The sequence below is a fragment of the Aspergillus udagawae genome, assembly GCF_001078395.1.
Source record: "Aspergillus udagawae IFM 46973 DNA, scaffold_1, whole genome shotgun sequence".
NCBI classification, from domain to species: domain Eukaryota; kingdom Fungi; phylum Ascomycota; class Eurotiomycetes; order Eurotiales; family Aspergillaceae; genus Aspergillus; species Aspergillus udagawae.
In genome coordinates this window covers 2,793,977-2,809,759 of record NW_025091264.1, presented here as the reverse complement: position 1 = coordinate 2,809,759, position 15,783 = coordinate 2,793,977, and the positions used below count along the sequence as shown (strand labels likewise).

Sequence of the window (15,783 nt, the reverse complement as noted above, 5' to 3'; positions counted from 1 at the left end):
GTCTGGCCATGGCATCTTAGCATACAAGCAAAACCTTCGTGGTGATCAATGCGCATCGCTAATTCAAATGGGGAGAGGACATTCATAAAAGAAAAGAAAGAGATGGGTTGAAGGAGGATTATCGCCAAAGAAGACTCCGATGCAAGCTTGCTTACAGACAGGAAATAATAGAAGAAAGAGGCATCTACAACTGAATGAGATCCACCTCTGAGAAATCTGGTGGACTGCGGCTGAAGATAGTGCGGCACTTACCGTCCAGTGCCTGATACTCGTTACTGATCCAGATATGCTTGCTGAACCGTTGAGTTCTGTACACCTCATCATCGCTTACTCCAAGATCGTCTCGCGGAATCCATATCACGGGACGTTTTGCCCGTAGAGCGTCATGTTGAAACGCTCGCTGAGTTAGTTGATCACGCTCATCTGGTGTGAGATCCTCCAACTCGTCATGAATACCGGCAAACAATGCGTGCCCGATGTTGCCCGTAGGAGGGCCTTGGGCTTCGGCGTCATGCGCGATCTTCTCACGGACTCGCTGCAAAGTCGGCACTGAACCGCTTGAATGAGTTCCAAAATATTTAGATCGTCTTTTTGAAGACCGATCTGCCCACGAATGATGGCGGCTGTTGTGGAGGGTGCTCGTCTGAGTCGACGCTCGCCTCCCTGATCCAGCTTCGATATTCTTCAGTTCGATCTCGTGGGCCCTCCTATCTGCTTCATGCTCTTGATGTTCCCGCTCTGCCAGCTGGTGCTCGATCGTGTCTGTCTGATCTTCCTCAGGAAAGCCAAGTCGGGCGCGCTGAGCGCGGCTGAACTCCTCATCACGACGGACAGCATCATCCTCCAGGGTAATGGGCAAGTAACGAATTAGAGGGCTGAAAGCTTCGCTCAGAAGGATCTGGTACCCGATCGTGAGAATCAAAATCACAATCATACATATTGCTTGCCCTTCGCAGGCAACCTTGCCATCCACATCACGGACCAAAAAGAACAGCCCGATCAAGCTGAGTTCCATGACATATAATCCGGTGAAGAGCTGGTTGATAGCGCGAGGGAATAGTAGCCCGCCAGTATCAAAGCGGAATTTGGTGACGTACAACGTGTTATATCTGTACACGAACCAGAACAGGCCAAAGGTGACAATGTTGAAGACCAAGATCAATGGGGAGATCACACAATAGATCAGACCTGTATTTCGCGCATTAGCTACATCAGAAGTAGTCCCTGTTGGTTCAACATACCGATCGATGCGAGAGTAGTATAGACCGGAAAGAAAGTTCCCCATTGCATCTGATTCAAGTTCGTTGTGCGTCCCCATTTCTTTCTTGCCGTGTTATCCAGTAAGGGTGCCAGAATAAACCAGCTGATCAAGCCAAAGATCTGCACTAAAGCTCCCGCACTCACTGACAGCGCCTGTAGAATCATATACGAGAAGAAATAGTTGCTCGAGGAGGGGATGTTTTGGGCCAGTAATTCCGGCCAACTGGTGACGTTTGCGACGTTATCGATGATGGTCGAGAAACTGGAGGAGATAGCAACGACCAGGAACAACTGGACGAACAGGAAAGCAAAGAAGTAGTTCTGAACGGTAAGTTCGATGGCCATGCCTGTGTGTAACCCTTGAGCTCGACAGAGGAATCGAAGAATCAGGGGCAGGAGCGCCATCAAGATGGCTAAGAAAAGCGGGGGCAAGATACCCTGGATGGCAGAGATGAGCCAGTCTGGCAGCTTGGAGATCCAAGATAACCATGTGAAGGCGTTTTCCAGGTAAGATAATTGAGACAGCAAACCGGTAAACGCGACGGGGAACGCCCAGCCAACCACCATGGCGCAGACGATCGTGAGAATCCCGAACGTCCTCAGATAGCGCTCCCACCATTTCATTGACATGTTGTCCCAAATCACATCGTCCGGTGAGATCTCCACTATGCGGGGGGCCATTTGTTTTGGCAGGTGATGACTGACAGCCTGACAAGCCATATGAGCAGCCACCTGGTGGTTGAACTGTATGAATGCTGAATTCATGAGGGGGAATTTCTCGGGGTGTTGCTGGTCAATTTCAATTTCCAGATTCAAGCGAGCGACTTCCTTTCGGCAGTAGTCTATTGTGTCGACCTTTTTGCCCATGAGCCAGAGGGAAGGCATCCAACTGAGACCAAAGATTGGCAACCTCATGGTGTCACGATCCTTTTCCCTGATGTACTTCTTCCATAGGGGCTCTCCATAGTCTTCACTGTCAAAGTCTTCATTGTACGCCACCGGATATTCCTCACCTTCGACTTTGTCACCTTCTCTCCGGCTTTTGTGCTCCTTGTGTTTTTGCTTTTCATCACTGTGCGATCTCTCTTCGTTTGAAGCTTCTCCTTCGACCGGATCCTCTGGAGCCGTGAGTGGAAACTCATCCGGTTCTGCCCTGTTGCTCGTTTTCGAATAATTGCTAGAAACTCTACTCTTCCAGAAGGGCCGTCTTGGCTTGGAGTTCGATCTGCTACGAGGAGCATCGGATGGTGCGCCAACCTCATTCATAGACGCTGCATTTCCATTCTCAGTTGATGCGGTGGGCAGCTCTGCGCTGTTTGTTTCGGCACCCGGTGCTCTATGTTGGAGAGGTGCGGTAGTCCCAGCGTCTCGTACATAGCCCCCTGACCTAGTCAGGGTGCCGTCGATGTCGCCCTCCACCCGTTTTAGAGTCCCCAGAACGGATCTGCCCAACTTGCCGACACCTTGACCGACCATCCCTACCGCTTCCACAGCTGGGTCGAAGGGATTACGTCTTTTAGGCTCTCCAGCTTCGGCACTATGCTTTCCATGAACATCGCGATGCAAAATCTGGTTCAATGTGTGAGCTTGGTGCGGATCACCAGAGCTGATACCGCCGCCTGCAGCTAGTTGCAGCGCATTCTCATCGGTGGCCTTCTTCTGCTTCCCCTCTACATCTTTGGCACTCAATCCGGTCTTCTTCGCTGCGGCCTTCGCCTGCTTCAATTGAGCTTTCTTGCACTTAATGATCAAGTCCGTCTCTGCAGCCTCTAGCTTCAATGCTAGCGCATCCCGTTGCTTCACCTTCTCGTTCAGATCGTCAAAATTGCGATTGATCCATATATTTCGGATGCCACCCGGGAAAACATCATACAGTGACTCCAAAGCCTCCACAGACAGCCAGCTGTCTGGGATGGCTGTTACCAGCACCATTGTTGCAGAGGCCCGAAGGCGATGCTGTGGGGAAGTCAGGTAGGCTTGCCGAAGGCGAATATAACCTTTCAGCTCATCGAAGAATATGGCGCACACATAGACAATAACGATGACGGCCATAATCAGATGCGCCCAATAGCGCTGGACGTGTTCTGGGGCCACATTACCCCAGGCCAGCTGGTCAAGGCCAGTGACATTCCAAGTGTCACCTGTCCCAGTTGCATTCTTGAAGTTTCGGTCCTTTCCATCCACTTTGTTCAGGGGCAACAGGATGGGCAACACAATGCAACCTAGCGGAACGAAGATCTTGAGAAGCATTCGCAAGTATCGCAGAAAGAAGTAGGCATCCAGGCCACATTTCTGGATGAATTCGGAACTAGAGGTGCGAAAAACGGGGCCAACCCAGCTAAACAAACCCGGCGGGGAGGGTTTCGTGCGCTCTCTGTCGGGGACCAAATAAGTTCTAGGTTGACTGTGGGAAGCCCAATGTTAGTGGTAGTACTGATACAGACATTGTCAGGGGTACTCACTAGATACGAGTGAGTTTTCCTTTGAGAAGCAGGAACAGCAAGAATTCAATAGCAAAGACTATCACTGCAGTTGCGAGGGAAGCCAAAAAGGTCTGAATGTTGACACCTTCGCTCCTTTGACCGTTTCCACCCGCATGCTCCAGGGCCTGCCCAAGATCGTTCGCCATCTCTGCAAGCAATGACGTTCATGCACTGTAGTCGACTTTTCGGCGACGCTCAGCACGAATAATGTGCAGCCTTTCACTAAGATGTCGTCAATATCGGATCAACTGAGGTTGAGGGAGCATTCGCGAGAAGAGCGCACGTCGAAGTCATAAGATTAGAGAGAATAATGCACTGCTCAATGATGCAAGAAAAAAGAGCCCATCACTGCTGTACGAACTTGTTGTCAATAATCATTCAGCAGCAGACAGGGCAGATGCGAAACATTCCGCAGATAAAGAGATCAGATCCTTTTATAAAGAATAGAGTACATTCTGGGAGGCAGCAACGAGTGAACGTGCGACAAACAAGGTGTCGACAAGTTGATATGCGTCAAGGGCACAGATAAAATAATGACAACAGTGGCACCAAGAGCTTCCTGATTCGACCGATTTCAAGTCTAAATTAACGCTAGGCAAGAGAGCTGACAATGCGATCATTTGTGGAACTGCGCTGGGGATGGTTGATCACTACTTTGTAGGTAAGTTAGTTCATTGGACTAAATGACATCAAGCGCCAGCTAAAACCCAGAAGATGAAGGGACGGCGCTTCCTGAACAATTGGTCCACTACCGAGGGGTACTGCTGTTTCGTACTCTACAAGATGTTTCTGAGGGATTGGTCAGAAAGTGCCCTGATTATTGAATCCTGCTTAGATACTCGTGTCTATTTTTGCTAGTGATTTAGGTAGAGATCTCTTACGGTTTCTCGTTAATCTTCACACTGAGCGTAGATACCGCAGGCATTCTTGAGGATTGATTGTTCCTACCTATGTTGTACTTGTTACACTTCCTAACTTGATCGGGATCCGCAGCTTCCAAGTAAAGCAGGGATTCATTTGTTCCCCCTTTCCCACGATAACATTTGATTGGCTGCCCTTATTATGTGGAGTGACGTCGTTTCCATGGGTCAGGGTGACCGATTCACAGCACAGCCACAATTCCCAAGCCGCTCAGGTCCCTTAACCACGTGATGTGGCTCAGCATTCGCGTTATCCCGATCAGGAAACCTCTTTACGCGTGGTCGCGTAGCAACGCGTCGGACGGATAATCCGTCCATGAAAAGAATTCCCTGGATAGAGAATCTGCAACAGCAATTGACCCTCGTCAACACAAACCAGCACCTCAATCCACCAACGCTACTATTCTCCCTATACCGCCGGTCCTTTGAACATCAACTGCTACAGAGCAAATCCCTAATATCAGGACCGACACAGCATGTCTTCGCCAGCTTCTTCTCGCCGTAGGGGCCGCCCGGCCAAAGACTCGGCGACCTCTTCTCCTGTGCGCTCAACCCGTTCTCGTCAACTCCAGACCAGCAGCCCGACTCCAAGAGCGGCAGATGAACAGTCACAGGCAACGCCTCGTGCTTCAAGGCGATTGAGAGGTGAAGCGGCAATTCCCTCGTCATCGCCTATGTTCTTCCAGTCCTCCCCTTCAAAGGCAGACAGCAGTGCGGAAACACCAGATGTTCGAATGGACGAGCCCAGTTCACCAATGAGAGCATCTTCTACTGTGGATGAAGGAGACAGGACACCTAGAGGAAATGCTCCTACCATGAGAGGTATTGTTGACTCTTTCTGGCAACGATCTACACATACTGACTGCTCTGTAGACTCCTCCCCCATCCGGTACATGTCAAGCTCCAGTCCGACTCGAGCTCAGAATCGCCAGTCGCGGCGTTCCGACATCCCCAGCAGTAGCAGTGGATTGTTCGTTTCGTCCAGACCCGGCATCGATAGCAACCGTGCCGTGTCCCGCCGCAGTGATCTTCACTCTGGCGGTTTCCTTTCTAGCCCAAATCGCCGCCGCAGACTTTTCGTTGACGCCAATGGTATGCCTGCGGCCGATGGAGATCCACGCTCCGATGCGACCTTCTCGAATATCCACCCAGACACCTCTGAGGCCGAGGCCTTGGGCGGCAGCTCAACTCGCGTAATTTGGGGTACCAACATCTCCATCCAGGATTCCATGTCCGCATTCAAGAACTTTCTCTACAACTTTCAAACAAAATACCGTCTGTGGGCAGAGGGCGCAACTGAGGATGAGACTCGCATAATGGGTGATTCCGCGGAGGAGCGGGAATACATCAGCATGTTGAGCACCATGCGGCAGCTTGGAGTGACCAGCTTGAACTTGGATGCGAAGAACCTGAAGGCGTACCCATCAACACTCAAGCTATGGCATCAGTTGCATGCTTATCCTCAAGAGATCATTCCATTGATGGATCAGACAGTGAAGGACGTGATGGTGGAGCTTGCGATCAAGGAGATGGAGCGCCTGCGGGCCCAGAACCAACGAAACCAGAATCATAACAGAGGCTTGAGCTCTGGTCCTGCTGTTCCCAGCTCTGACGCGCTGAGTGAGACCGGTCGAATGCCGCAGAACGAGATCCCCGATCTTGTTGGTGAAGTGGAAACCAAAGCATTCAAAGTTCTGCCTTTTGGTCTCGATTCGACTGTGAACATGAGAGACCTCGATCCTGCAGGTATGCATTGCGATCCTTTTTTTGGTTTGGCACCTTGTCTAATTATTTCCTTCAGACATGGATAAGCTAGTAAGCATCAAGGGCTTGGTCATTCGGACGACACCCATCATTCCGGATATGAAAGAAGGTACATAGTTCTCCTTGATATCCTTATAGCTCAGATTATCGGAACTGACTGATCTTTTCAGCTTTCTTCCGTTGCCAAGTCTGCAACCATGGTGTCCAGGTCGACATTGATCGTGGAAAAATTGCGGAACCCACCGAGTGCCCACGTCCGGTGTGTAAGGAGCGAAACTCGATGCAACTCATCCATAACCGCTGTGTATTTGCGGACAAGCAGGTCATCAAGTTGCAGGAAACACCTGACAGCATTCCCGATGGTCAGACTCCTCACTCGGTTTCGCTTTGCGTGTATGATGAGCTGGTGGACGTCTGCAAGGCTGGTGATCGGGTCGAAGTGACTGGTATTTTCCGATGCAACCCTGTACGCATCAATCCTCGCCAGCGTACACAGAAGTCTCTGTTCAAAACGTACATAGATGTTCTTCATGTTCAGAAGATCGATCGCAAGAAGTTGGGTATCGACGTCTCGACCATCGAGCAGGAGCTCTCGGAACAGGCTGCTGGGGATGCAGAGCAGACACGCAAGCTCACTGCGGAGGAGGAAGAGAAGATTAAGCGAACTGCCACCAGACCTGATCTGTATGAGCTTCTCTCTCGGTCCTTGGCCCCCAGCATCTATGAGATGGACGACGTGAAGAAGGGAATCCTGCTTCAGTTGTTTGGAGGCACCAACAAGACCTTCCAGAAGGGTGGTAACCCACGATACCGTGGTGATATCAATGTACTTCTCTGTGGTGACCCATCCACATCCAAGTCCCAGCTTCTTCGTTACGTCCACAAGATTGCCCCTCGCGGTGTGTACACCAGCGGCAAGGGCTCTTCGGCTGTCGGTCTTACGGCGTACGTCACCCGCGATCCTGAAACCCGCCAGATGGTCCTCGAGTCGGGCGCCTTGGTTCTCTCCGACGGCGGTATCTGTTGCATTGACGAGTTCGACAAGATGAATGAATCCACTCGCTCCGTCCTGCACGAAGTCATGGAACAACAGACAGTTTCTATCGCTAAGGCAGGTATTATCACTACTTTAAACGCTAGAACCAGCATCCTGGCTTCCGCCAATCCGATCGGTAGCAGGTACAATCCCAACTTGCCCGTTCCCCAGAATATTGACCTTCCCCCTACCTTGCTGTCCCGATTCGACTTGGTATACCTTGTACTGGACCGAGTGGACGAGCAGGAAGATCGTCGGCTCGCTAAGCATCTTGTCAATATGTACCTGGAAGACAGGCCCGAAAATGCTGCCGAGGAAGAGATCCTGGTAAGTCCTTTTCCCGGCCACCTGACAGGTTCCCGAACCATCAACTGACTGTTCATGTACTGCAGCCCATCGAATTCCTTACTGCCTACATCACCTACGCCAAGACCAAAGTCCATCCAGTGATCACTCCCGCCGCCGGTAAGGCCTTGTCGGATGCCTACGTCAACATGCGTAAGCTTGGAGATGACATCCGGTCTTCTGACCGCCGCATCACTGCTACCACTCGTCAACTGGAGTCCATGATCCGACTGTCAGAAGCGCATGCCCGGATGCGGCTGTCGCCTGAGGTCACGGCGGATGATGTGGAGGAAGCCGTGCGTCTGATCCGCTCCGCCATCAAGCAGGCGGCCACCGACTCTCGGACCGGTCTGATTGACATGAGCTTGTTGACGGAGGGCACCAGTGCCAGCGAGAGACGCAGCCGGGACGCACTCAAGCGCGCCTTGCTGTCTGTGGTGGACGATCTGTGCAGCAGCGGCGGTGCGGCTCGCTGGGCCGAGGCCTTCAAGGTCTTAAGCGAAAACAGTAGCACTGAGGTCGACGGGGCCCAGTTTGCGGATGCCGTGCGAGCGCTGGAGACTGAGGGAGTTGTGAGTGTTGTTGGCGAGGGTGCGCGAAGGAGTATCCGGCGCATTGGGGGCACTCTTCTGTAGGTCAGCACTCTAAAAGTGAGGATGGGATGATGAGACATGATGGAATGGTCTTCTACAAATAATTTCTACTGGTATCTACTTGATTTGACTACATGTTCTCGGGTTATCTGGCGATGGATGATGATGGTGTTAGGTGTTTGGGCTGTTACTGTGGCATAATATGGACCAATTTGCACATGACGACTGATTCTCCCAGTTTGGGCCTGATTGGCACAATCACCGCCTTTATAGTTCCAGAGTAGAAGGCATGGTGTCGTGATTGTTCTGCTGTAGACTACCTCCCTATATTTGATGTTGTCTATTATACTCTGTAGATGTACTCTGTATTGGACCATACACTCCGTAATGACGCTAGTCCACATGAGGTAATGGACCCTTCTCAGTAGTGCCGCACTAGCAGCGCACATGTTGCAACAGAAGAAAGTGAGAGGCCAGACTATGAGCTTCCTCTGACCCATAAATCAAGCTATACTAGTGTGTGCAACACTGGTGTCAGTCCACTTACTGCCTGAGCAAATAAGCGTAATTTATCGTGACGGTTCTTGAAGAAATTCGCTGAGACGTAGTATGGGAGCTTTCACAGCAGGCAAAAAATAATCATAAGCTGGCAGAGGCTGCAGAGCATGCATTTATCAAGTAGACTAAGTTCAATAAATTTTAATCTAAAGGTTCGTGGTTACAATGCATCCACCACGATCGGAGCAGGCTTGGCATATGACGCTGGACGATGTCCGTGGCTGGGCTGGACTAGGACTTAGCTTGCACTGGTTACTGGTTAGGTCTCTCGGAACAGCTGAGTCTGGACGTCAAACTGGATAGCACTGGCCCAGTTCTCTCTCAATTTGACCGCTATCTTTTACAAGTTGGGTTTTATTGTAGCCCATCGATCCATCTCAATCAAACAAAGGTCAATTTCTTCTTGTCCCTCTTCCTACCTCGAGTTTTTCTGCAGCCAAACAATGCCGACCATCTCCCGCTCTGTCTGAGCCGTCCATCCCACACTATCGCGACGCTACCCAGATTCCTCCCAATTCAACCTCATTGTTACGATCCAGCTCAGTAGAATAGCGCCATTCGTGCGACTCGCCAATCATGAAGTAAGTGACTTTCTCGTCGATCAATGCTCTCGGGCCATCATTGACCGTCTCCGCCTTCCTCAAGGTTCGGAACACATCTCCGATCGTCCATGATCAAAGAGTACTACTGGTACTACATCGCCTACGAAGACCTGAAGAAAGCCCTCAAGACCGACTACGTCAGCGAGCCGACGCCCGAAAACCCCAAACCCGATCGCAAGCCATGGACAGAAGACGACGAAAAGCGCTTTGTGTCGCTGCTGGAGAGCGAGCTGGACAAGGTCTTTAACTTCCAGAAGCTCAAGAGCGAGGAGATTGTGCGGCGCATCCAGGCCAGCGAGAAGGATGTGGCTGATGTTATCTCGCGGCTGGATAATGCCAATAATGCGAGGAGGCAGAGCCTGCGACCATCGCAGCCGCCGCCCTCGGATGAGGATTTCCTGCTGCTGGAGCAGGTGCTGAGTGACATCATTGCCGATGTGCATGATCTGGCCAAGTTTACGCAGTTGAACTATACAGGGTTTCAGAAGATTATCAAGAAGCATGATGTGCGTCCTGCAGCTTTTTTATTTTTTTATTTTTTTTGCTGCAACTTCCAAGAGGCTAATGTTTTGTGTTAGAAACAAACGGGGTGGCATCTCAAGCCTGTTTTCGCCGCCCGACTCAAAGCCAAGCCCTTCTTCAAGGACAACTACGATGCGTTCGTGGTGCAGCTGTCAAAGCTCTACGATCTGGTCCGCACGAAGGGTAACCCCGTCAAGGGAGATTCCGCGGCTGGTGGCTCACAGCAGAACTTTGTCCGCCAGACTACCAAATATTGGGTTCATCCCGACAACATCACCGAATTGAAGCTGATTATTCTGAAGGTATGCAAGGCTTTTATCCTTATGTGTATCTGCACTCCAAGCTGACTATGACAGCACCTTCCCGTCCTTGTCTTCAATGCCAATAAGGAGTTTGAAGAAAAGGATGCCGCCATCTCATCCATTTATTTTGACAACACCGACACATGGGAGCTATACGAGGGTCGTCTGAAAAAGACTGAAGGAGCAGAGGCCATTCGGCTTCGTTGGTATGGCGGGATGGAAAGCGATCAGATCTTCGTCGAGCGAAAGACTCATCGTGAAGACTGGACCGGTGAAAAGTCGGTCAAGGCCCGTTTCTCGCTCAAGGAAAAGCATGTCAACGCCTATCTGTCCGGTCGCATGACAGTCGAGAGCATTTTCGAGAAGATGCGTAAGGACGGAAAGAAGAGCGAACAGGAAATCGCCGACCTGGAACAGTTGGCGCGCGAGATCCAGTACCGGGTCATCACACGTCGGCTGGAACCTGTTACTCGGACCTTCTACCATCGCACAGCTTTCCAGCTTCCGGGTGACGCTCGAGTACGAATTTCTCTGGATACAGAGCTGACCATGACACGAGAGGATAACCTGGACGGCCGGCAGCGCTCAGGCAACAACTGGCGCCGAATGGACATAGGTGTGGACTGGCCTTTCTCGCAATTGCCGCCCGAGGATGTCGAGCGATTCCCTTATGCAGTGCTGGAAGTCAAGCTGCAAACGCAAGCTGGTCAAGAGCCGCCCCAGTGGATTCGAGAGTTGACCGCCAGTCACCTGGTCGAAGCAGTCCCGAAATTCAGCAAGTTCATTCACGGAACTGCCACGTTGTTCCCCGACCGCATCCACCTTCTTCCCTTCTGGATGCCCCAGATGGACGTGGATATCAGGAAGCCCGCTACGCGTCGATTCGGTATCACCCGGCCGCTCGCCAGCACATCTCTTTCCGCCAATGAAACGCCAGAAGACGACGAATCGGACGAGGACGAGTCGGACGAGGGGCAGGCGCGTGCCAGGGCTGCCACACGCGATGCACAGCACTCAGTGACCGGGGCCGACCAGAGTGCCTTGTTCGAAGAGGCAGACGGGAATGCTCTGGACATCGAGGAGCGCATCGCCGCCCAGCCGCTCCCCGGCGACGAAGATTATCCATTATATGATTCGGACGAGGAATCCATCGACTCTGACGAACTAGAAGAAGCGCGAAGGATCGGGGGCGGCTACTACTACCAGAAGCTGGTCGAGTACTACATTCATCGCATGGGCCAGGCACTGATCAACGGGCTCAAGGCCATTGCGCCTGGGCCGCGGCCCACAAGCCTGCCCGAACCCGAACAGAACGGCATCTCAGTCATGGGCAACAAACGGATAATCAAGCGATTCGTCGCTCCAAAGGGTAAACGTAAGTCTGCTCCTTCAATCTTTTCTGTCACGTCAAGTCTCACGCATACAGGCATCCACGTCCCCATCCGCGTCGAACCCAAGGTCTACTTCGCCGCCGAGCGAACCTTCCTCTCCTGGCTGGAATTCTCCATCCTCCTCGGCACCATCGCTGCAACTCTGCTCAACTTCGGCAACGACTACATTACCTTCGCTTCCTCGTGGGCGTTTACCGTCCTCGCTGCCATGGCCCTCGTCTACAGTCTCATGCTGTACATCTGGCGTGTCGACAAGATCCGAAAGCGCCGCGACGTCAAACGAGTCTACTATGAGAAATGGGGTCCCACGGTCGTCGGGATTGGTCTTGTGGTTGTGATGCTAGTGAACTTTATTCTGAGGGCGCGTCAGACCGGCTTTGCCTCTCGCGATGGAGACCGGGGTTTCGGTCATGGTCGGGGATCAGCCGGCGGAGAACTCTAGTCTGACTGCTTCGCTCTAGTGTACGATCGTTATGCTTGAACATGGAACAATTGGCTGTTCTTCCTTTTGTTTGTTTGTAGTACTATTGTGATTACGAACCGGACTCGACGAAAGGGAATGGATAAAAGTGTGCTTGGTGGTCGCTATCTGAAGCTAAGCTATACAGTATCCACCAGATTAAAGTACATTCCTCTAGTTATAGTTCACAACCGGGACAACGGTGTCCTTCAGACTGACCGCGTGGGGGTTACTCTTCTCTACGCCGGAGTACTTGTTAATCCAGCCGAGGACCTGCTGATGCCACACGAGGCTGTTCTCGGGTTTGACGACCCTGCACAACATCGTTAGACAAAACTCCACGTGACATGTACATAAACAGGCAGGAAACTCACCAGTGATTCTCATCCGGGAAGTTCAAGAAGCGACTCGGCACGCCGCGCTCCTGCAGCACGTTGAAGAGCGATAGACCCTCCGCGACGGGGAGCCGGTAGTCCTTGTCGTTGTGGATGACGAGCATGGGGGTATCGAACTGGAGGATGCGCTCCGGGGCGGACGGGTCCCAGCGGCGGTAGTTGTCGCGGGCGCCCCAGAAGGTTCCGTTGAACTTTTTAGAGCAATTAGCTTGTTATGAAACAAAATGGGAGGGGCTGCGCTTGCTTACCTCGCGCTGCATGAACCACAGCTCCTCAGTCGAGATCTTGGCGTCCGCGACGAAGGTGCCGTCGTGGCTGACCAGGGCCTTGAATTTCCGGCCCAGAGGGCTACCCTGGATCCAGTTGATCATGAAACCGCCGTAGCTGGCGCCTGCGGCGACGCCGTGGTCGGTGTCGACGTAGTCGAGGTGCTCGTGGATGTATTCCCAGCACTTGACGAGGTCGTCGTAGGGGGCGCCGCCTGAGGTTCTTGTTAGACTATTTTGTTCTGAAGAGGGGAGAGGAGGGGAGTTCCTTACCCCAGTTGTTCTGGATGGCGTCCGTGAGGGCTTGGCCGTATCCAGTACTGCCTGTCGGGTTGGGTGCAACCACGACATAGCCCTGGTCGGCCCAGGCCTTGGCGTTCCATCTGTTGCTCCAGCCATCCGCCCAATTGCCTTGGGGTCCGCCGTGGACGAAGAAGACCAGAGGGTACTTCTTTGACTTGTCGAAGTTCTCCGGGTAGATGACCCAGGCGTGAATCTGTGTTTGTGTAAGTCACGAGGATCAAAAGCCAGTAGGATGGGAACGTACATCTGTGAAGTTGCCCGGGTAGTAGAATTCGCTAATGTCGGAAGGACCTAGTCCCTTGAGCTCGGGATCGATCTCATTGGCAGAGGCAATGGTCTTGATCACTCCCTTCTCCGGTTTAGCGGTGTAGACGTTCCAGTTCGTCCAGAGGGCGCTGCCAGTTACGAGCAGACTGGAATCGGGCAGGAAGTAGTACGAGGACGCCGAACCACCATCGGTAAAGTTCTTGGGCTTGTAATCATCCTTTGCGTTGGCGGGGACAGAGAAGAGTCTCGTGCGACCCTTGTCTTCACTTCCGACGATCAGTGTCTTGCCGTCGGCGGTCCACTTGATGGTCTCAGGGGAGCGATCCCAGTCTCCTGCGACACTGGAAATGGTCTTCTTCGAGCCGAGAGTGTAGACGTAGAGGACGCGACGGTCAGATTCGTACGACTCGTCTTTCATCTGGACGTAGGCAATTTTGTCGCTCTTGGGGGAGAACACGGGGCTGCTTGAATCACCCTTGATACCCTTAGGGGTGCCGGGGCTGTCGGGGCCATTGATGGGAGAGGCTTTTTCCGAGGCATCATGGGGAACAAGGTAAATATAGGATGTGGTGAAATTGGCCTTGGGAAGCTCAGGAGCCTTGCTCTTGAAAGCGACCCACTTGCCATCGGGAGAGAGGTCATAGTCAGACGCTCCACCGAACGGCGGGTAGGGGCTCTCGGCATTCTTAACGGGAGAAACCAGGTTCTTGAGTTCTCCGTCCAAGCTGTAGCCCTTCTTTCCCTGGCCCTTCTTCAGAGTGCCGGAGAAGACTGCGTTGAAGGTGGTGCTGAGGTAGTAATCCCAGTGGCGCACGTAGATGCTATCGTAGATGCGAGCTGTGCTCAGAGGAGCGGCAGCCAGCTCTTCGTTGTACGCGGTTCCATTGGGATACGATTGGCCGTACGCTATGAACCGAATGTCGCCAGACTTGGTCTTGGCAGTCTTCAAACCTGAGAACGAGGCCGGCAGAGAGGCTGCCTTATATCTATATTATGTCAGTTAGCTAGCCTTCAGAACGAGATGACAGGAAGGCGTATATACCCGTTGGCAAAGCTCGAAGCCTGAGTCACCCACAGCTCAACACCGCCCGGGATGTCTGCATTGGTGCCATTGACGTAGAGAATCGAGTCGTCGGAGCCCAACCAGACAATCTCGGACACACTGCTGTCATTGGTGAGAATCTTGGTTTGACCAGTCTTCAGGTCCAACAGACTCCACCACGAGGTCCGTTTGTGCGTCTCAAACGAGTATTGCGACGTCGAAAAGACCGCAACTTTCTGGGAGCTTGTCAGCTAATATCCTTATACGACCAGCAATTGTAGCCTCGGACTTACACCAGATGGGTCAGGGATAGCTTCAGACCTCCGTGGAGCAGAGATTAACCCCCTGTAAATCAACGGTTCATTAGAATCGCTGTTCGAAGCCATAGCCTTGTCAAATGTCAACAATCCCACTCACTCAGGCGTAAGAGCCAATGCGGTCGATGCCGCAGCGGCAATAGAGAGCCAGCGAAAAGCTCCCATGATGGACTCGATCTCAATCGAAACAGAATCCTTTTTTCTTGAGAGATGGACCAGAATCCGAGCTGGGGTGCTGACGAGGAGCAATTTATGTATTCCCTTGCTTGCCGCGGCCACCTCCGCAATTTGCCCTGCATCGGACAATCATAATGAAATAAGCTGTAATCAAAATCAGTCATCAACAAATTAATGACCATTAATTTCCCCCAGCATTGGCCATGCGGCATCCATGTTCCTTGGTCCATGATCCCTGAGGACCTGCCTGATAAGGGTAGAAGCTATTATCGCCACTAAACCGCTCTCAGCAATGATAAACAAGTTACATCCATGGCGCTCGTATGGAGCCCATTCGGCACGCTAGGAATGGGCCTCGGACAGCTTAGCTTGCTCGACGAGGGCGGAAAGCGCAGGAACTCAGGGCCATCTTGGACGCTGTCTCGGTCCCCACAGTCTTGGGTTACAATGCCAAGCATCGTCGAAGCATTTGGACGCGAGATGGCGCCATTCGTTGACAAAGAATGCTGACATTGTCCATCAACCGCAGGATGTCAGCAACTAGGTAGGCTGGGCTTCTGTCAGCTTTGCCGATGATAGCCATTCTATCATGACATTGGAGCAATATCGACACTAATGGTCAATGAATAACCTGCCGAGTTCCCGTCTTATTGAACTGGGAGACCAATCCGAGCTAGCATGAGTGTGTGTTTCTTGGCTCTTTGTCCCTGCGACATTGATTGGACCAGAACCCATTATAATGGTCTAAGAGGATGCCTCGGTCTTGATGGTCTTGGTTCC

The 15,783-nt window shown here is 52.1% G+C and overlaps 4 protein-coding genes across 4 annotated transcripts; 2 read left to right on the top strand and 2 right to left on the bottom strand.

Annotated features, from left to right (window-relative positions):
• Nucleotides 1-184: 184 nt before the first annotated feature.
• Nucleotides 185-3,889, bottom strand: Aud_000894 (putative DUF221 domain protein; the record flags this gene model as incomplete). The annotated part of the gene is made up of 3 exons (XM_043286398.1): nucleotides 185-1,188; nucleotides 1,242-3,664; nucleotides 3,723-3,889. The coding sequence occupies 3 exons, from the start codon at nucleotides 3,887-3,889 to the stop codon at nucleotides 185-187; spliced, it is 3,594 nt and encodes a 1,197-aa protein (XP_043142333.1).
• Nucleotides 3,890-5,139: 1,250 nt separating this feature from the next.
• On the top strand, nucleotides 5,140-8,443 carry Aud_000893 (MCM DNA helicase complex subunit MCM4; the record flags this gene model as incomplete). Its single annotated transcript, XM_043286397.1, has 5 exons — nucleotides 5,140-5,485; nucleotides 5,537-6,409; nucleotides 6,465-6,536; nucleotides 6,598-7,790; nucleotides 7,856-8,443. The coding sequence occupies 5 exons, from the start codon at nucleotides 5,140-5,142 to the stop codon at nucleotides 8,441-8,443; spliced, it is 3,072 nt and encodes a 1,023-aa protein (XP_043142332.1).
• A 1,092-nt stretch (nucleotides 8,444-9,535) lies between these two features.
• Nucleotides 9,536-12,218, top strand: vtc4 (putative vacuolar transporter chaperone (Vtc4); the record flags this gene model as incomplete). The annotated part of the gene is made up of 5 exons (XM_043286396.1): nucleotides 9,536-9,540; nucleotides 9,605-10,067; nucleotides 10,140-10,385; nucleotides 10,440-11,760; nucleotides 11,812-12,218. 5 exons carry the CDS (start codon nucleotides 9,536-9,538, stop codon nucleotides 12,216-12,218), a joined length of 2,442 nt encoding a protein of 813 aa, XP_043142331.1.
• A 192-nt stretch (nucleotides 12,219-12,410) lies between these two features.
• Nucleotides 12,411-14,991, bottom strand: dppV (dipeptidyl peptidase DppV; the record flags this gene model as incomplete). The annotated part of the gene is made up of 8 exons (XM_043286395.1): nucleotides 12,411-12,549; nucleotides 12,611-12,822; nucleotides 12,880-13,112; nucleotides 13,171-13,393; nucleotides 13,445-14,453; nucleotides 14,510-14,745; nucleotides 14,803-14,854; nucleotides 14,927-14,991. 8 exons carry the CDS (start codon nucleotides 14,989-14,991, stop codon nucleotides 12,411-12,413), a joined length of 2,169 nt encoding a protein of 722 aa, XP_043142330.1.
• Nucleotides 14,992-15,783: the final 792 nt, after the last annotated feature.